The 22,652-nt window shown below is 31.7% G+C and overlaps 1 protein-coding gene across 1 annotated transcript; it reads left to right on the top strand.

The window, feature by feature from the left end:
* Positions 1 to 12,719: 12,719 nt before the first annotated feature.
* On the top strand, positions 12,720 to 13,890 carry LOC123207774 (NAC transcription factor NAM-B1-like). The gene is made up of 2 exons (XM_044625244.1): positions 12,720 to 13,037; positions 13,495 to 13,890. The coding sequence occupies exons 1-2, from the start codon at positions 12,720 to 12,722 to the stop codon at positions 13,888 to 13,890; spliced, it is 714 nt and encodes a 237-aa protein (XP_044481179.1).
* The last annotated feature ends 8,762 nt before the right edge of the window (positions 13,891 to 22,652 follow it).

The raw sequence follows: 22,652 nt of genomic DNA, 5'->3' as shown, positions 1-22,652 counted from the left end.
ACATTTGTCCACGAGATCAAATATTGTCACACCATAGACAAACTGATGTAGAGTCATTGGGGAACATTCTTAAATCAATGTTTGTGGTTGATCACATTTATTGATAGAAGAAAATTATTTCAAACATAACAAACAGATACAAAATCGACATTTCCTACATGCAAGCATGACATGGCAAAACATATGCACTAAATGCATTATGAGGATCTCTCCAAGAGTTTTTCATGCTATTGTGCGAGTATTGTCACAATTTGGAGCTTAAGAACCTAGAAACTATGACATGTATTGATATTGATTCAAAAAATAGGTTCAAGTTTTTCTTCATGTGCATGGGTTGTTCAATAAGAGGGTTTCAACAATTCTGTCATTTGGCGACATGCATTAATGCTTCACATTTAAAGGGAAAGTATCTTAGGTCTCTTTTCATTACTGTTGCGAAGGATACTAATAATCAAATTACTCACTCGCCTTCAGTATTAAGTATAAAGAGGGAATTGATACATAAACCCCCCTTTTGACATACTTACACATGTGCAATGGTGATTTGTCAGATTTGACCCTTTTTTCTTATTGTGATCATTCAATAATTACGTCAGTAGTGAACGTATTGCCTCGTGCCCATCATAGGTTTTGTAATTATCATATAAATGGTAACATACGTGCACAGTTTAAAAAACCAAACATATTGAAAGATTATTTTGGAAAGCTGCTAAGACATATCGCCTCAAAGACTTTCAAGCTACCATGAGTATAATTGTCCAAGTAAATCCTACTGTGATAGCTTATTTGACTGATATTAGGTATGAAAGATTGACCCGTGCCTACTTTGAAAGATGACAATACAATATAATGATAACCAATATTGTTGAGTCTTTTAACGCTTTGATATAGACTACTCATGCTTAGCCTATCACCATATTAGTTAAGTTTTTGAGGAGTACAATTCAACATTGGTTTTTCAATAGGTGAAACATGACTGGTGTGTATGACTAAAATTGGTTTGATGTTCTTTTTTTCATTATGTTTATTAGTTGCTTTTACAAGTCAAAGATCTCATGCATTAACCCCATAGGTTAAGGATAAACTTACTAGACATGTGCTCAAATCTGTCAATATGGTGGTTAAACCAATTAACATGTAACAATATGAAGTTCATGATTTATAATAGTAGGTGTTTATTGTGAATATTCTCCATCAAACTTGTGACTGTGGGAAATTTTAATTTTTCCATATTCTATGTGCACATGCCACGACTGTTGCAAGGTACAATAACCTCTCAGATTGCATAGGATTGGTTAGTGCATGTTACTCGAAGTCCATGATTCATAACAACGAGTGTTTATTTATCTTCCTAATAAGTGTTTCTAATATTTTAAAATAAACTAATTACAACCCTAGTTTTACATTAGCATGCTTGAGTTTAAATGTCATTTCGCATATGCTAACCTATAAAATTTAAACTCAATCATCAGTATACTTGATAATTTTCAGTCTATCAACTTAAGGATGGATAAGAGATTGAATAATTCTATACTTGATAATTTTAAAAAATTTAAAACTTAATCACGTATACTTGATAATTTTCAATTGTCGGCTTACATAAAATAAATTCTACTCAACTAACTAGTTTGAGTAACATTTTATAAAAAAAATGGATATAGGTGAGAGATGTAAAAAAGATTAGATAATTTTATATAAAAATTGGTGGCAGAAAGGGTTGGTGGCGACGCCAACCCCTAGTGGTGTTGCCAATGGATGGCATCGATGCCAACCTGGGCTTTCACTTTCTAACTCGACAACGAACAAAACCTTTTGATTTAAAAATAATTCAATCAGAATCAAATCGAGATTTGCATTGAATTACTTAATTGATAATTTACATTGAATGACTTAATTAAATTCGAATTGATTTAAATTTGGTACGATGTAATGTAGGTGTTTCCATTTTATAAGGAAACCTCACCTATCGTCTTGCTATTGCGTCCTAATCCAAGAAGTTTTTTTTGTCAACCGATCATCAGTAAAGTTGTTCATTGAATTTTCTTCATGCACGAGAAAACAATTTGATGATCTCTTATGCTATATATGTCTAATACTTTGATGTTATATATTATGTGATCTTCACGGAAAAGCAATTGCTTTTGCAAAAAATATTTGCAAAAGTATGCAAAGATATGTACATTCATGTGAATGAACACACGGAAGTAAACAAACATCCAGAGATGTATTATTCATATTTCTTAAAAATATATTCTTTGTTATATTCTATGCAAAGAATATATTCTTTGCTTCTTTACATGTTTTATATTTTTTATATGTCTCACACCAAGGCCTTCCTTCAGACTGCATGCTCTTCATAGGTGGTTTATTGGATTATTTTTTTATGTGTTGCCTCAATATTGATTAACGTCAATTAGAATTTGCAGAAATAAGATTAAGTGGATTTAAAATTTTGTAGATTTAATCTAAAAAATTTAAACTCAAAAATTTTTAAATTTACATGATCTTATATAACATATATATAAATCTTGTTTTAAATATTAATACCAAATATCTACACATTTTTTCTCTCTACAATGCATAAAAAGAATAGTGTTGCTTTATCTGATTTCTCAAGATTGAAAATAAAAACAATTTAGCTATTTTAACATAGAAAGTGGTAAAAATGTTTAAGTTATGAACAGTATGGTATAAATATATAAGTAGACCCAAATTAGGGTAAAAAATTCAATATCCCTTTTTTTATCCTTTATAGTTGGAGACAACAAGAAGCTAAGAGATGTCAAGAGTAACATGATTGGTTCCACTTAAGTCCATAAGCCAAGAGCTATCTTGTACTACTAATATAGTTGTCACTAAAATTGTGGACTGATATTTGTTATTGCGTTAAGCAAGATAAGCTTGGTTGATGGAAAAAGTAGCAGAATCTCTTGAGAATTGGTGTAATTTTCATAACTAACCAGACAAGCTTGTCATGATATAGCCAAACTACTAAATTGGGGAAATACCATAATTTCCTTCATCAGATTGAAAAGTGGCACATCACTGTATCTAGAATCTAAAACTTATTTGAAAACTAATTTCCACTTAGTAACCCGGGATAAAATTGTGGCACAATAGAGTGAACATTTTAACTAGCATTAAAACTATAATAACACTAAAGTGTCATATGTCCTGTTTTGCCACAAACTTGGCAAATGATTTTTCCTCTTCCAAATCCTTTGCCTCTACCTTTATTCATAATGAATTCTGGAAAGAAGTTAGAAATTTGATTAATTAGTGACCAATTAGTTGTATTATTAGGAACTTACTCATGTATTCAAACTGCACTAACCCTCTCATTGGTTTAGCAGCAGAGTGCTCAAGTGCATTGTAGTTGTGTTCAATAAACTTTGTCAATGTAATTCGCTAATCCACTATGAAAATCTAAGGTTGACATTAAATTTAGAGCTCCATTTGCTCTTTCAAGTCTTAACTCATGTAACTAGAGTAGGAATTGGGCTTCTTGAAGTGAAATTGAATCAATTTTTTCCCCGATTTTAGAGGTAGTGATTATTACAACAATATCATACTCCGATCCTAAGTCATTTATAATATAGCTAATAAGTTCTTCATCACTCAATATCTGTCCTCTAAATATAAAAGTTAACATATAATCACTAATTGTAACACATCCTCTAAAAGTATTATCCTCCAAAGAGATATGTCACTTATTTGACCATTTAAGCATGCATTTATTTCAAAAAGATATAATAAATCCCATAAAAATCTTTGAAGAAAACTTCATTTATTAATCCTTAAAAGTTACAAAAATATCTTTATTAAAATTTACGTTACAAGCGTACAAAAGATGTCCCAAACTTAAAACATAAACTGAAAGGTCATAATATATGTAGTCAAATATATAAAGATCCATGATAAAACAAAAACTAATACAAGATAAAAAGACAAAAATGCCCTTGTAGCTTTCTATGCCCATTGACCGCCACTCATCCTACAACCATCATGATTATATGTATTTCCACACATGAAAGTAGGGAAATGAATGATAAAATACTCAATAAATATGAAACTTTACTATCAACTTTTTGTAACACTCTTTCCAAAAGTATTGCTTTCCAGAGGAAGTCATCACTAAATTGACTATTTGAACACACATTTATTTAAAAAAAATTATAAAACTCATAAAAACTTTAAATAAAACCTCATTTATGAATCTTTAAAAATGACTAAAATACCTTTATTAAAACAAGAAATTGGAAGCGTACAACTATCATAATAGTAAATACAAACTAGAAGTCAAGATATGAGTATTCAAATAGATAAAAATTAAAGAAACTGTAAAAACTAAATAACAAGAAAATGAAAGAAATGTTTTCACCGTTCTATGCTCGTAGATTGTCGCTTGCCCCACAGCCATCAATCACCTGTACCTAAACACATGAAAAAAATATATGAATGAGTGATAAAACACTCAATAAGTAAACAACTCTACTACTAACTTTTACAAAATTTTCAAAATGCCTTTAATCTTGACCCATACTACTTCTTTTATCTAGAGTCAGCATTAAACTCCATAAGGATAATGGTGGGTCCTATTTGTCATCTTTATTCATATTGAACTCTAGGGAGTGTCTAGGCTACATCTCTTAACTCACAGATCAGACAATGTCCCACTTAGTTACTAAGGTATTATTTCTTAAAATCCTATCTGACATGACCATAACCTTAATCAATGAAAATATCCTTATCTAGAAGCTATAACTGAAGTTGTATACTAGGTTGATTGAACCGGATCAAATATAGAGATTTGACACATTGACCATGTAAGTTATCTCTTTATGTCACTACACCAAAATCATGTCTCAATTGGGCTTTACTGCAAACAAGTACCTTATTACAAGTATGATATCCTACTGCAAACGTGCCCTATTATGGTTAGTGGAGGGAATGTGTACTCATGGTTTCCCATCGTGATGATCCTATGATGTCTAGCATGCATACAACTTAAGCCTTAACTCAACTCAGCTAGCTCTCGCTTTCTCCTAAAGATAGATCTCGTGTCTTACTAAAACTTATCTTTTAGGCATGTATGGTGCTACTAAGCACCTGGAATTTGTTTACTATCTTTTGGGACAACCCCTTAATCTCTAGCTTAGTTCTTTTGCTTTTTACTTTCTTTTGCCTTTTATACATGAACATGTGCTTCTTGATACACAAGGGTGTATCCCCTTTTACTTATACACAGACGTGTAATCTTAATGAAATGGGGGTGTGCCCTTCCTTAAAATTATTACACTTTTCTTTTCTATTCTTATCTCGATTGTACCACTACTTCGTAGGGATATTCTAGTCATTTCACCCTACACAGGGTCATATTAAAGCTACAAGTCCTAGTTGATTGCTTATTGGTTAACATCATCCAATAGTCATCAAAACATTAGGAAAACCCAACCTAAATTCTGGTACTCAAGCACATAGAGTATATGTCCAACCACACAATTGTGTGGCAAACACATACAATAGATCGAAAAGGCCTAAATTTGATCTCTAATTTGATTCCAAGCACTTATACACTACTTATTCAATTCTTTAGCATGAAAATATGACTAAAACGTTAACATATTCAATCCTAAACATGAATGAGTGTTAAAAGTTGTTAATCACCAAACTCATTCAATCTAAACTCTAGCCATCAAACTTCATAGGGTAACTATGTACATACACATATCTCTTCACCTATTCAAGCTATACTATATTGCATTCTTCATTATTCAGGCACATATAAACATAATTCACATTACAAACAAATTCATCAATTTATAACATATGTGAAGATATATATATATATATATTTGTTGTTTTCAAGGGATTTCTTAGGGAATTTCAGTTAATGATTAGCTTGGTGAAAGGTGTTATAATAATGTGCATAATTTACTGGTTAAGATAAAAGTTAGAAGTCACATAGAAACAATTAAGCATGTCAAGAGTACTCTTACTTGTAGGCAGAAAGAATTGTTCAAAGAAAGTTGCTTTAGGTAATTTCTGAGTCTAGAAATCTTGAAACGTAATTCCACTTTGATGCATTATGTACTCTTTCGACAAGCTTACAATAGAGTATTGGGAGATAAATTTTGGTTTTAACTAAATGAGATTGTTATAGATTTGGCCCTGTTGAGTTTGGCCTGATAACAGGGTTGAAAATTGATAAAGAGATGGATAGAAGTGATACGGCATAAGATTCATAGTTGAGAGATAGGTATTTTCTAGGTGTCAAACATGTATCCTACAGTGATCTGAGAAAAGTCTTTAAAGAGAAGACATAGGGCAATAATGATGAAGATGTAGTAAAAATAGTTGTGTTCTATTTGCTTTACCATGGGCTGATGGGAGCGGATAATAGGAAAGTCATATCAGAACGCATATTAAGTATAGTTAATGATTGGGATGCTTTTAATATATATCCATGGGGGACACTTTTTTGGAGGATGACTACAAAATTTATGAGTTGGGCTATAGAGAAAAAGCATGATGAAGTTTCAAAGATATATCCACCATATTCAAAGGATATCCCAATGTTAATGGGATATGTAATGGCATTTAGGGTAATATAATATATTATTTTACTTTATATTTATGATTGAATATGTAAACTAATATGGTATTGTTAATACTATAGATGTGGATATACGAAACTCTTAATAATTTGAGGCATTTTGTAGCTTGTAAGTCTATAGAAAATGTTCCCTAAATGTTAAGATGGAAGAGTTTGAAAGGCTGGGGTTAGAAGGATGTTTATCTTATTTTTTAAGCTTCTCAAGTATGTTATTATGATTTATTTTATAATATAATATGATTAAATATCTATTTTTACAAATTTTGTAACTAAGTTATTGATCACATTTTTCAATATGTTGTAACTCTTATTTTGATTCCATCCGTAGTTACGTAGAAATTCAAGGAGCATTATCACTAGCAACTTGTGTGCATGTCGTGCTAAAACATTAAATGACTCAATAATATTTATAGTTATGATATTATATCGAATGTTGGGAAAATGAGCACGAGCCCACCGTTGATAGTCAATACCTTCCAAATAAGTTGTTGCAGTGGGATTTTCAACTTTAACCATCCATAAAGCCTCTTTAAAATCTTCTATTCAATCTGTTTTTGTGGCTCTCCAAAATAGTCCTTCTATATGTTTTGTTTGTTTATATTGACTACACATATTCTCCTTTATATGATGGTTGCATCAACCCTGATGTGCATTTAGGAACACTTCTCTCACACAATGAGTGATAGCATGATGCCTAACTAAAATGATTGCAAAATTCGGGAGATCTCTAATACACCTATGTAACACTCAGAGGAATAGGGTCCAAGTTATCATTTCCTTTTTTTCTCTAACATCAAATGCTAATGGATAAATTTGATTGTTTCCATCCTGACCTATCATAATAAAAAGTGTACCCTAATTTTGACCTTTCTAGAATGCCCCATCAATACAAATAACGAGATGACAATAATTACAAAATGCTTTAGTGGAACATCCTAAAGCCATAAAGAAAAAATGAAATCGATTATCCACGTCATTGTCTTTTGTGTACCAGTGTCAGGGTTTCATCATTCAAGATTGTAACAAAATGTCGATAATAGTCTGAATGACTCATCTGATGAACCTCTTATCTCATTCAAAGCCCAATTCTTAGCACACTAAACTTGTACATAAGAGATATCAATTCGATATTTATCTGTCATATCCGTTATGATATCTTTCGACCTATACATATGATCACTTGCTATAAACAATGTCTGTAATATTTTTCTAAGTGTCTTTTTGTCTAGTTGTCTATGATGAGGTCTTATGATATCCCGAGAATAAGCATGTGTTCCTAACTTTTGCAAATATAGAAATGTCACTGTTACTTAACTTCACCCCTTCTTCCTTCCATTTGCATTATTGATGCACACACTTTATATCTCATCTCTTTCTATTTGAACTTAATACCTTGAATTGATAACCATTTTCCAATGCATCCCTATATAAGGTATCTATTAAAACTTGTTTAGAAGCAAATTAATCTTTCACTTTGAATTTGCCATCTCGTGGTGCAGCTTCATGAATTTCAATTCCCTCATTTTCTACATCTTTATACAACTTTGGACCACCAAAAAATGGATTGGATTAGTGATGAGCAATGTCAACTGAACTTTCATGCACTATCCCTGATGGACCAACTCCTACATCATCAATAATATCATCACCCCCTTTAGCATGATCAATGTCATTGCCACCATTATAGTCACTACTGCCATCATCATCACGACCACAATATTCATCTTCTTTGTCCAAGTAAAAATTATTTGTTGGTAAATTGCCCATTTGATAACATCCTTCAGGTGTACCCCATAGCGGTTCTCGGCCTCTTTCACCATATGCCTAATCTTGAGAAGGATTCCAACCAACATCAATCCCAATACTGTCATGACCAAAGTTTACATTTACCTTACTCCTTTCTAGTATACTTTCTGGTTTCGTATATATGTTATTTACAGACTGAACTTCAGTAGATGAGTTTTGATGAACCCCTTGGTGAATTTTTTGTTCTGGTTTTGGATGTTGTTAATCATAGTTAGCTTGAAATTCTTTTGGATGTTGTTGTTCGTAGTTAGCTCGAAATTCAATTTGGTGTGTCACCACTTCAAGAAATAAGGACTTTTTACATGAACTAGATAGTTTCATCATCATCCGAATATCATAGTCATCTTTTAATAAATATAACAAATCACTGAACTTCGTTAGATTTGGCATATAAATTTTTATCTCATTAGAACTTTGATCGATATTCAATCAAGAAGATATTGTTTCTTCAAATCCATCGTAATTGATTTTTCTATTGACTGAAATTAATGTCTGAACTCCACCAATATTTTTTAAATTATTATCACCTTCTTTGCGTCATTGCCCACAAATCCAAGCTTGAATATCACTCCTACCATTTTTTTTCTGATCAATCAATTGCTAATCAATCAATTGAAACAAGTGAAATATGGTTTGTTTAAAATCAACTAAGCAAAGATGTGTTTTAATATAGTAAATATTTTCATTTGCCTCCAAAGCTACCCCATCAAAATCATTAATAAATAAAATCAATTTTCTTCATCTAAATTGTTTTCATGCAATTGTTTAATGACAAGTGTCTTCATAACAGTTATATTCAATTTTTCAATTTTCTTATGCATGCACTCACTCGCACTCGCGCTCGCACCATTCTTCTCACTTATGTTCATTTTTTCATTCTGATTTGTATTAGAACAAAAGTTAATCAGTTTCTAAATAAGTTTTTGAATCTTTAAATCATAACAAACCAAACATAGTATGCTCAAAGGTTTTTGAAAAAAAACTATACCAAATTTTGATGTAAGTAGCCGAGAGGGTGACATAATTAGCTGATAGGGGTATTATTGAAAGCAAAATTAAATTTGCTTATAAAAGTAAAATCACTATAAATTTATCTAAAAAGATTTATGCAAAAAAATTAGTGTCTATTTTAATTAATATTTCTAAATTAACATAGTAGTCTTTGAATAAACTCTACCAAACGCCCCTTTAAAGTTTTGCTCTCTTACAATTTTCAAGTATCTCGACTCCTTTGCTTTACATTTTAACATTCTCCCTTAATTCATACTTTCTTACCTTCTCCAATTTCCTCAATTACTCCGATAATTCCCCTGAAGTACAACTCTCTTGCCTCCTTCAAGTATCTAAAAAGGACATAATTATTGTTAGATTCAAGTCTGGAGGATAAACTAGCTACTATTGCATCATATTCCATGCCTAGACAATGAAGAACATACTTAATAATCACTTATAATCAATCATCCGGAAACTAAAATTTTGGCAAAACCTTTCATCTTAAGAACATAATCACTTATGCTAAAGTTTTCCTCCCTAGTATTCTGCAGGGTTTTCTAATATGAAAAAATTGAGACTTTGACTTAGCAACAAACTGACTCTAAAGTATTCCAGATCTCAATTGAAAATTGACAATTCAAAATAATCTTAAACATACTTACCGTAATCGAGGCTAAAAGCCAACTAATTAATAAGTTGTCAACTCGTTTCCATAATAAGAATTCAACATTAGATTTAGTTGTAACAACAAAATTAGAGTCTTCAAGATTTGGCCTACCCTGCATATCCGGAGCTAGACACGCAACCAATCCTTTTGAGTGCCCACTACAGCAAACAAAGGCTAATAATATGCCTCGTTGTAATGCATTGTCCTTTCAGAGCTTTCTGGTAATTGATAAAAATGGAGAACACGTAGTTTCATTGCCCCATAAAACTGCAACAAAGATTGTTGGAAGCAACGCTCAATCACGAAACAATCTTCTGATTCCTAATGGAACCTATCCTGATGCAATTTCCACTGAAAGCAGCTCTCAAATGCTTGGTTATGAGGCAAAATATGCCATCTCAATGCCACAAGACTCTTTGGTCAGGAACAAAGGTCAAGACAGGGGTGATATCATTAGCGTGCGATTTCTTTTGCAGCCACAGTGAGTCTATCAGTGTAGGAACTTTAATAGTCTCTGTATTCTCCCCCTCTTAAACTCTATATTTGTAGGAACTTTAATAGGTTTTCAAAAATAGTTGACTTCAGGTTACTATTTGTGTTGCAAAGGTTGGGTCTGTCTGTCTTTGTTTGTTGTCCTTTCTTTTGGTGGTATGAGCTTTGTTGTCGGTGAGTCTCTCTTGTAGGCTCATTATTTTCTTATTAATATATTTTCTTTTGGTGCTAATCCACGAACATACTATGTCTCATTGTTAGATGAAGATGAACTTAAAAAATGATGAGCTTCCAGAAGATGGATCTTAAGCCTCCATTGTGCATGCTTTCAGTCGTCAGTAGTATCTACCTTAATTAGCAAATTATTATTGGAACTAGTTGTTATAACATTTGTTTGATTAGATTTTTACCTATAAATTTGCAATGAATAGTATTACTTCTATAAATAATAAATATAAATGTATATAAAATTAATAATATGATATTATACTATTAGATATTTTATTATTTTTAAATTAAAATAACTCAATTATATACTAACATATTATTATTTATACATAAATTTATGTTTAATATTTTTACGAATAATTTTATTGATTTGTGATTTGGAGAAACTACTGAAAAGATACGAAGAGAGAATCAGAATTGAGCCACTCTTTTCCAAATGCTTCAGTTTTTTTTATTTATCAAATTTATAACTAACAAGCCTCTTTTAATTTATTAATAGATCTTCACTTTTTGCCCGCTAGTTTCTCACAACAGCTTACATCCCCAACTTTTCGATTTTAATTTATGGCTTTTATGACTATAGAAAGCTCCAAGTCATGACAATTAACTATCTGGCTACTTACAGAAGCTTGCCTTTTGTGCCCCGAATTTTATAACAAATCTCAAATGCTTGTTCAGATAAACATTCAATCTTAAAGTAAAGATATAATAAATTGATCTTAATATTATATGTAATTATTTAGTTTTTTAATAAAAATTAGAAAAAGGAGAAATAAAATAAAGATAATCTTAAATATTACAGTAGTTTTTTTTAATTGGTTCGTTGATTGATTGACCAGTATTTGGATTAAAGTCAAACTCATTTTCTGACTCATCCTACTTCCGTTATGCATACGGAGTTCTCATACTATTGAAATTCTTCAGCCACGTGGCAACCCAAAACCATAATAAATATAAGCAACATAAATGCAACAGTATTTCATAATTATCTTACAACAAAAGTCCCCTAGTGTGATTAAAACTCATCTTATCCTCCTAACGCCAATTTAGCCATGCAAAATACTGTCATAAGCTGCATAAAACGACCATCTCCCTCTCTCTCTCTCTCGTAAAGTTCGACCATCAGGTTGATTATGAAAGGCTGAAAATAGTTGACCAAAGATGACGACTGAACACAATTGGCCGGTGATGAGCCCTCAACTTACTGAAAGCTTCTTGATTTCTTATTTCAATTCCATGCCTCCAGGCCATAGATTCTACCCAACAGACGAAGAGTTAATTGAATACTACCTGAAGAATAAAGTCTTAAATTTGAGTTTACCATTAAACAGGATTAAGGAAGTTAACATATACGACTACAATCCTCAACAACTTTATGGTTCGTCTTCCATTATCTTTCTTCATCGTTTGGTTTACTTGCTTTTGGCCTGTTTTTATCTTTTTCATGGTTTACTTGTTTTTGTTCTTTCACTGGAATGCTTTTGAGTTGTTAGTTGGATATCTCCCACACCACATGCGTAATTTAGTGGCCTGAATTTTGTAATTTATGCTATTTAGTGGCTTTGTTCTAGGGTTTACGTTAAAACCCTAGCTCATTGTAATTTATGCTTAATTTAGTTACATCGTGCTAAGATTTGTCAACCCTAACACTTCATAGTTTACACTTTATTTACAGTGTCTTCGCTCTAGGGTTTGCATTAAAACCCTAGCATATTGAAAATTATCCTTAATTTACGGTTTCATGATAGGGTTTAATGTTGGCGACCCATGCATATTACCGCTTTACAAACTCAAACTTAATTATACAAAAGTTCCATGATTTTTTGCCCTTTGTATAATTTAGATTCTGTTTTAATCCTCTGGCAATGTTCTTATCTTATAATATTTATTATAATGATGTTGCATTAAACAACAGACATGTACAAGATAGAAGGAGAAAAGTACATGTACTTCTTCTCTTCAAGGGACCGTAAGTACCCCAAAGGGAAACGTCCAAAACGTTCTGCTGCTGATGGTTATTGGAAGGCTACTGGAGTTGACCATCTCATTAAAAAAGATGATATCGTAATTGGGCATAGGAAGGGTCTGGTCTTTTATCAAGGAACGCATAAAGATTCTGTAAAGACTAATTGGATCATGTATGAATATCAATTGGCTTCAAATACCGCTGATTCTTGCAAAAAAAAGTTGCCGAATCCTTCAACTTCAAATACTGCTGCTCCTATTGACATGAGGGTACAGATTTTTTCTCCCTTCAATTCTTAATTAATTGCATTGTTTTCGTTCATCATCTAGTTGGCTTGATGCTTGTACAATTCCAATTTTTTTCATCCAAAATGATTTGATACAAATGTATATTTATTGTAATGAAGATTATTGAGATAAATTTGCATTTTTTTCCTTACAAATAAAATATCCATAACAAATAATTAATTTTTTATGAAAAAATTGTGTTACATAGTTTTTGCAACGGTTGCTTCACTATTAGTTAATTTTGTCACAAATAACATATTTATACATTCTTAAGTATACAAATAAATACATAGATAATAACTAAATCACATGATAATATATTATCTTTGTACTTAAAAGTATATACGTATAGTTTTATAGTATTTACAAAACAATTTTTCTACTATTAAAGATGTATTTTCTTGTAGTATCATTGATAATAATTTATATTTTTTGGCAGCTGGATGATTGTGTGTTATATAGGATCCATAAGAAGCCAGAGAAAGCAGAGGAGGACGTGAATGATGTGGCAAGTGATAATGTTGATTCAACTAGCACTAATCCTTCCGAGGGCAATGCGCTAGAAATTGTTCCTCCGACGAGCCATGCGCCCAAGGAAATAAACATCTTTGAGGAGAGTGATGGTTATACAATTTACTTTTCCAATGCAGAACTAGCACAGACTTATGACCAAGGAATAAATTATGGCCCAAATAATACCACTGGTTCTGCCGCCAACATTGTTTTGCCTCGCCTTATGCCACAAGACCCTCAGCCTCTTACACATTTTGATGATTTCCCGTGGCTTAACATTGGAGAGATAGACCCGTCGAATCCTCCGGCTTTTGATCCTTAAGGATTTTTTTCTTTTAATTAGTTGATATCTTTTATCGACAGGACGATAAATGTTTTGGTTGTTAGTATTTCATTGAACTTCGGTTGGCGGTTGTTGTTTGGATTCATACGGAAGTGTGTTGTTTTTTTAATTTTTTCTATTTTCTTTAATTTTGTCTCAATAGTAATATTGGTAACATCCTCGAGTTGGATATCTTTTCTTCTAGAAAATCTACAAAACATGAAATAATGACAGAATTTGTCATGATCGCAATAGTTATCTTGTATTATTTAAGTGTTTTTATTGCCGAAGAATCATCCTCACCAATTTTAGCAATCACAATTAAAGTTCAATTACTCTTCTACCATATTAGGACCATTATGACACCCTTTATTAATTATTGTACTATTCTAAACTTATGAAACCTTAACTTTAATTACTATAAATAAAAAATAATGGGAAAAGGAAATACACGTTTGATACCTAAAGATACTTGGCAATGCTTTTGTATTATTGTCTACTCATGTTGTAATTTTATATAACTGAGATGATAACAACAACATTAACTTAGGCTATTGATCTTTCTGTCCAAACCATGTAAAATATAGTTTGTTTTCTAGTTACTTTATCATATACTTTCAGAATTTGATGATTTCTCATGCTGGTCATCTATCCTTACCTAGCCTTATTCATAATAAAGTTTTGCATTTAAAAAATGTTTTGTGCGTCCTTGACATAACTAGAAACCTACTAAGTATATCCAAAATCACCATAGATAATAGTGTGTTAGTTGAGTTCTTTGCTGACCAATGTGTCATCAAAGATAAACTAAGACATGTTGCATTGTTGCAAGGAACGCTTAAGGATGACCTATATAGGCTAACACTACCTCTACCCAGGTAGTCTGTTTTCTCTCTGTGTAAAGAAAGTGCATTACTCTGTTCCTACTTTATCATATGTAATTCTATTCTACTCAATTATAATATGAATAGTTTACCTCAAACTATTGCTTTAAACTTTATTCATAATTCTGATTGTGCCACTTTTGATGATAGTAATAAAATGTAAAATGTTAGTGTTCACTATAATGCATTGTCTACTTATGATCTATGGCAATATAAGCTAATACATCAACATTTCAAAATTGTATCATCTGTTCTAAAACTCATCAGTCTATTTCACACTACAGCAACTAACAAAACCTTCTGTACTACTTTCCAATATAACAAGTTGCAAAAAAATACTTTCCATTCATCCACCTTTAGGGTTGTTTAACCTTTAGAACTTATACACACTAATCTCTGGGGTCTCTCACCTACTATTTCATCAAAAGGGTATAAGTATTATATCTATTTCATTGATGCTTACAATAGGTTTACATGGATTTTCCTATTAAAACTTAAGCATGAAACTAAGGTTGTTTTTAGTTAAGAAACAATTTGGTACTAAAGTCAAATGTGTGCAATTTGATTGGAGAGGGGAGTATAGGCCCTTAGCTTAATACTTAGTAATTCATGGCATAGGTTTCAAACACCTCTGTCCTCACACTATCAACAAAATGGAGGGTTAAGTGTAAGCATAGACAAATTGTTGAGAATTGGCTAATTTTATTAGCTCACTATGGTATGCCACTAAAGTTCTAGTGGTTTGCATTCCCGACCTCTGTGTATCTTGTTAACGAGTTTTCGTCCACAGTGTTAAATTTTGAATCCCTTTTCTAAGTGTTATTTCACAAAAACCCCAAATTATTCTACACTTAAGAGTGTTTGGGTGTGTTATCATTCCTTGTCTCTAGCCTTATAACTCTCATAAATTTAACTTTCACACTAAAAAATATGTCTTTATAGGGTATAGTCTGTCTTATAAAGGTTATAAAGTTTGTTCTATTACTAGAAGGATTTATGTTGATCAAAGTGTCAAGTTTAATGAAAATGAATTTCCTTTCATTATTTACTATTTAGACAAGATAATTCATTATAGTCTGCTCGAAATCTTTCATGTTTACAAGAGTCTTAAGCCATATTTAGGTTCCTACCTCTTAGTTTGTCTAAATTCTTTGTCATGAATAAGTCTAATATGTCATCCAACCCTATATCAATAAGCTCTCTAGAAGTCAATTTACCTACACTTACATGTGATTATGTTTAGAAGACTTCTGAGAGCAACATATTTCTATCTATCACATGTTTTTCCCCAACTATTCATCATGTTATTGACTTACCAAATCTTCAGCATAGTCCTATACACATTATGTCCTTAAATAACTCTCACAACTCTCTTTCTCCTTAAGATTCCTCTTCTACACCTTTTTCAAGCCCACTTGTCATTCCTATTCAACCTACAATTGTTCTCTTTACTACTAACATTCACCCCATGCTAACTAGAAATAAAGTTGGAAAGTTATCAAAACCAAAACAGTGCATCACTTCCACTATCACTAGACATCCAATTCCTTTATGTCTCAATACATTAGTCTCCTTTTTCACTAAACCTGAACCACAATCAGTTATAGAAGCATTCCTAGACTCTGACTGTAAACAAGCTATGTAATTTGATTATGATATACTTATGTAAAACAATAGCTAGACTCTTATTCCCTGGTTTGAGAATATGCAAGTAGAAGGTTGTAAGTAGGATTTTAGAGTCAAGCACAATTTTGATAAGACCATTCAAAGATACAAAACTAGGCTAGAATAGTCTATTTTGAGACATTTAATCTTATTGTTAAGTCTACTACAATTAGGGTTATCCTAAGTTTAACTATCAGTTATAATTGGGATGTTAGACAGATAGATGTCAATAACGCCTTTCTAAATGGAGAATTATCTAATATTGTGTTTATGCAATAACCTGAAGGTTTTTCCACCAATACTCCAAAATATAAACTTGTGTGCAGACTGAACAAAGCCCTATATTGTCTCAAACATATTTCAAAAGCCTAGTTTAAAAAACTTAAGGTTGCCTTACTGAACTAGGGATTTATTCCCTCTATTGTAGACACCAATCTATTTATCTATAGGTTAGATTAATGTCCATGTGTTAGTATATGTTGATAATATTCTTTTAACTAGAAATGGCATTGCTCTCATTGAAAAGCTTATCTCTAAGTTAAATAGTCAATTTGCTTTAAAAGATCTATGCTTCCTTCACTTCTTTCTAGGCTTTGAATTCACTAAGGATTCCACTTGTCTACACCTATGTAAAACTAAGTATGCTAGGGACATTCTTGTAAAAGCAAATATGTAGGATTTCAAACCCTACTCCACTCCTTGTGTCACTAACTCCAAACTTTATCCAGAAGATAATGAAAATTTTGACCATCCTTCCCTTTACAAAAGCTTAATAGGAGCTCTTTAGTATCTTACTTTAACAAGATCAAACATTTTATACTTTGTAAATAAACTCAGGCAGTTTCTTTAAGCCCCACTCAGTTATAGTGGAAAGCTTGTAAAAATGTATTGAGGTATATAAAAGGCACCTTGAATTATGGTCTTTTATTTCACTCAAACTCCAATCTTCAATTAAAGTGCTACTTAGATTCTAATTAGGCCAATAGTCTTCAAAATAGAAGATCTACTACTAGTTATTGTTTATTTCTTGACACCAATTTGATTCAAAGGTGCTCTAAGAAACAAAAAATTTTAGCATTATCCTCCATTGAAGCAAAGTATACAGCGTTTACTCACACTACCACTGAAATGGCTTGGATTAAAACTTTATTGGGCTAGAGTTTCTAACTCCACCTATTATTTGGTATGGCAATTAGAGTGTCACTGTTCTATCTTTCAATCCTGTTTTTTCATGAGAGAACCAAACACATTGCAATTGATGCCCATTAAAAAGAGACCAAGTGGTTGCCAAAAATGTTGTCGTTCAATATGTCCTTACTGAACATCAGAAAGCTGACATTTTAACAATATCCTTTCATGCTCACAAATTTGAAAAATGTAGAACTGCCTTAAATGTTTGTTATGCTTTTAAGATTGAGTGATTGTTTGGTGTCTTTAATTTTGGTAGTTGGGAGCTTTTAGACTCTGTTATAAATAATGGTCTATAAAATTTGACCTGATCGATGTATGTTATTTGAATTTTTTTTTTTTGGAAATTTGTTGTTTTGTCTCCTTGACTAAGTGTAGTTTGAATCACAAGTATGTATCTTTGAATGTGTTATCTATTACCAAATTTATTTTGTAAATGTATGTCTTGCATCATAAGTTTGTATTTGAATGGTATCCTCTGAATTTGACCTTTTGTATCTGAATAGTATCCTTTGAATTTTGACCTCTTTATTGCCCTCTAAATAATTCTTTAGTTGCTTTGCCTTTTTCCAAGAAAAATTTTTCGTCAGACATCTCTAGACTTGCAATCTAATTCTTTTTAATTTCTAGTAATGGTCTATTTTCTACTTTCTTCCATCTAGTCTTTCTTTTTTGTTTTTCTTGTTGCCTTTTTTGTCCTCTTTGATTGCCAAAAGGAGTGAATGAACAGTAACTTGTTTTTTTTAACATTGTTAACTTCTTCCTGCTAATCACAAATTATTACTGTGTACATGTGTGTTTACATCATGTTATGGCTTATCCTTCCAGTTGAATTGCCATTTGTTTTGTATGTTATGGCAATGTCACTACTTATCTAATGAAGTTACCATAATGCTAATTCTTAGGATGTTGTTGACTAGTTCTTTTTTCTTTGGATTGGATTTTTTTTCTTTTTTTGGTGCTTATTGACATGATTTCAAGTGCAGCTCTTTCTCTTTACAGTGTTGAATTGTCATTAATAACAGTTTTTCTATTGATCTAACATCTTAAGGATTTGAAAAACAAGTCAAGACGTCATTGTGTATATTTGTCCTAACCGGTTTCTTGATTTTCTGATGTAGTTATCAATTTCAGACTATTAGTATTACCATCAATTGACATTGCACAGTTTCAATATCATTTGTAGTTTTAGTGGTTTTGTTGGGTACTAACTTTTGTTTCAATCAGGATATCAATATGTATCTTTTTACTAACTGTTATCTTGATTTTCTATTGTAATGGTAACTTTTGGGCTATTAGGATTGTCATCACCTAACTCTGCAAGTTTAGACTATCATTAGAAATTTTAGTAGTTTGTTTCTTTTAGTAGTTTTGAGTAATTTTGTTCCTCTCATTGGCTACTAACTCTTGCTTTAATTTTGGTAACATTTTTGGAGTTTCTTTGTTTGTTCTAATGGCAATAACTGTTTGTTTACTTTTTTATATTCATCTCTTAACTTTAAATAATTGGTGGATTCCTACCCTATCTACTATCAGGTATAATTTTCTCAACTTAAAAAGAAAAGAAAAATAAAGAGTCAAGTCAGTCCACCTAATTCTCAAAGCCACTAAAAACCAACAATAGCCAAATTCAATTGTCAAAAGGTCGATACGGTCAAGTTCAAGAAGAGACTTCAATAATGTTAAGAACTAAACAGAATTAAGTTTAAGGGGGAATGTCAACATATATAGGTGAGAATGATTGTTTTGAGACTTGTCCGGCCTCAATATAATTTAATGTAAAAGCAAGACTAAAATATAATTGTATTAGGGACTACATTGTGATTATGCCAGCTCCAGTATATAAGCATGGCAAATATCTGTAACAGTAGGTTTTTCATTTCAATAAAAATATTGCTCTATCATTAGGTTTTCTATATTCTTTCGTCTCTCTTTCTCTTGCTTTTCTGTTCAACTAGGGCTTTATTTTCTTTAATATTTCTTCCTTTTTTTTTTACTTGTTAATCAAACATATCTTGACAACAACTTATTTTAAACACTTTAAACTGACTATACAATTAAGGGTGAGCAAAAGAACTTAATCGAACCAAAACCGTCAGGTACCCAGTCTTTGTTTCCAATTCCTATCTAAAACTAACCTATTTTAGGTAGGATCGAATTCCAATTATAGTGGAACCAATTGGTCCTGATTTTGGTTCCATCTTCCAAGGAACCGAACTAGAACTGAAATCGAAACCGGTTAACACCATGGTCAACCAAAATTTTATTGTTTTCTAAAAGTCCAAGACTCACTCGTTTGGGTTCAGCCAAGCTTTTTAGGTGGTTTTATCTCCCAACAAAACTTTTATTACTTTCCTACCACTTTCACCCAATACTTCCATTAGTCTGATTAAATTCCTCCCTTCTCTGATTGGACCCAATGAGTGAGTTTAGTGAGATGCTTTTCCACTAATGGCTAAAAGTCATTGGCTATGCAGTGTAAAATTAGTTAGATAGATGCTAAATAGCAATGCATTATTTGTGCAATTGGTGGAAAAGTAAGTCTTTTTTGTCATTAAGTCCATTAAATTTTTTATTATGTTTGAACCTCACTGATATTGGTGTTGAAAAAGTAAGGCAGATTCGACCACACATTTGACTCACCCATTTGAGATTAATTAGAATGTAGAGTCTCAATGACTCACCTATTTAACTTACTATAGCAAAAACAAATGTCTAATTTGATATTGAAAACATGTTTAATAACTTCCATGTCATGCATGTAGCCATAAAATAAAACCTAGAACTAAAACTCCTAGAGATGAGTCAAACTCACCTAAATTTAGGAGGTTTTTTTCATTTATAGAAAAATAAGAAAAACAACACACATAAGTGGATGGTCACCCCAACTCATTGTTAAGTATTAGGTACCCAAAACTAGAACCGAAATCGATAAGGTAAGTTATGAATAAGAACATGTTCGTACAAATTCTAGTTCTTAAACCTTAGGAACTAATCAGTTTTGGTTTCAATTCTAGCTCTAATTTTTTCAAGAAGACACCCAGACCCCCACTCACCCCTATATACAACCAAACAATTTTATTATAGATTTGGTCAAGGGCTTGATATTTAGATTTAGTAAAGGTGAGTTTCATAAACTTTTGTTTCTTAGAGTTTAATTGAATAATGTTTCCACCAAGAAAGATGCAATGCCGAATTGTGAACCTCATGAACCCAAGTTTCTAACCCAATCAGTATCTATGTATAATTCAAGTTTCAAGGCTAATACTATTTCAAATAAAATTCCATGTTGTCAAGTTCCTTTGATATACTTGAGGGCTTATTTGCAGGCTTGCCACTTTAGCCTTGTTAGAGCTTTCAAGTATTGACTTAACTTGATAGCTATAAAAGACAAATTAGGTTGTAAACCCTATCCTAAAGATCCTATCCCTCAAGGTAAAATGTTACTAACTTTATGTCATTCTTGTAAAATTATCTCAATATGCAATTAAGCAACACTCAAATCAACATGCATAACTTATTATATCTGAAATTCATTAATGTCTCTATTAATTAAAATAAAAACCATGTCTCATAATCATACCAAGCATTAAAAATTTGACATAATCAAATATAATCAAATGTAATTTTTCATATGTTTATTAATACAAAAATCAAGTCTCAGGATATCAATCATGGCAAACTACCGCTTGTCACTTCATCACTGACTAGCCACCTCATCATTGTCACCTCTAACTCTATTGTAACACCCACAAGTATGTCTTAGGTTAATTTTGTCATTTGTCTCTTAATTGTATTTATTGAATTATAACTTGTTATTCTGGATATACATGGTCATGTGAGGGAGTTCACATACCCATGTATGTGTTGGCAAGGGCAAACTGGTTATTTTTTGTAAGGATGGAAAAATGGCTAAGTCTAGGTGAAACACACGCTTTTGTACAAAGAGGTACATGCCCAAATGTATGTACTGAATTCAATTTTGGATAAGAAATAGTTTCATGAAAATTTTGGAAACTGCCATTAATGAGCAACGATAGGCATACTTGTATGTATGGTGGCATACGGTCATGTGAGGCATTTTTTTCTAGAAAAATTTAAAAAAGGCATAGGTGTTTGGCTAATGCTTATTCATCATATTTTCCAGAAACTAGAGAGAGTTGAGCAAGTTTGGAGACTTTGAAGCCAAAGAATGTAAGGAGCTACTAGAAAATTCAGAAAAGCCACAATAAGACTCGTTTAGTTGCTGGAAATGAGGTCCGTAGTGTGACCTTTCAATTCATTGCTCGGTTTAATTGGTTTTAGAATATGATAACCTGTGAATTGATATGTTTAAAGTATTGGTGAGTGAACCTAAATGTATGATCTATTGAGTTGATGATTTTAATTTGAAATGTTAGAGAGAATTGTGAATAAAGTATATCCTTTGACTCAGTTGTCATTACATTCAAAGTTAGTGCGGGGTTTTTTTATAATCGATGAACTATCATTCTGGTTGATGGATTAAAATACACTATGTCTGGAGTATTATGTATATTATAGCGGAAACTTGATTAAATTAATGGTGATTGGTTAAATAATGATGCAATTACACTTTAATATCGATTTCATGGATATGAGCATAGTCTGATAATTTTGTAGGACATTTGATGAGTATGGTAGTTTAGAAACATGCTAGAATTGGTTGTAATTGATTTAGAAGGACTTTGAGGATTTGGAGTCGAGTTTGGTAGTTTGAAAACACAATTTCAGGTTGGAATACCCCTCTCCAGATACGTACTCCTACTCGAAATATGTATCCAAAGAAACGTGTTAACTTAGAATTTTTTACACAAGATATATTGCGACATGTATATTAATTAATAAATTTTTATAATCCCAAAAGTGCATTTATTAACTTATAACAGAAAGTACAAGAGTCCAAAAAACCAAATCATAATAATCAATGTGCATAAAGAAATGTAAACAAATCCAAAAGGCATAAATATTGACCAACATATAATGACTAAAATGCCCCTATCATTA

This window comes from Mangifera indica, unplaced genomic scaffold, assembly GCF_011075055.1.
Source record: "Mangifera indica cultivar Alphonso unplaced genomic scaffold, CATAS_Mindica_2.1 Un_0103, whole genome shotgun sequence".
In the NCBI taxonomy this organism is placed as follows: Eukaryota; Viridiplantae; Streptophyta; class Magnoliopsida; order Sapindales; family Anacardiaceae; genus Mangifera; species Mangifera indica.
This window is presented reverse-complemented; position numbering and strand designations above follow the sequence as displayed.

Excerpts from the sequence above, each read along its gene's own strand:
- LOC123207774 (XM_044625244.1), top strand. The coding sequence starts at position 12,720 with ATGTACAAGATAGAAGGAGAAAAGTACATGTACTTCTTCTCTTCAAGG. Across the intron at positions 13,038-13,494 it reads CTGCTCCTATTGACATGAGG|CTGGATGATTGTGTGTTATA; the intron begins GTACAGATTTTT and ends ATTTTTTGGCAG.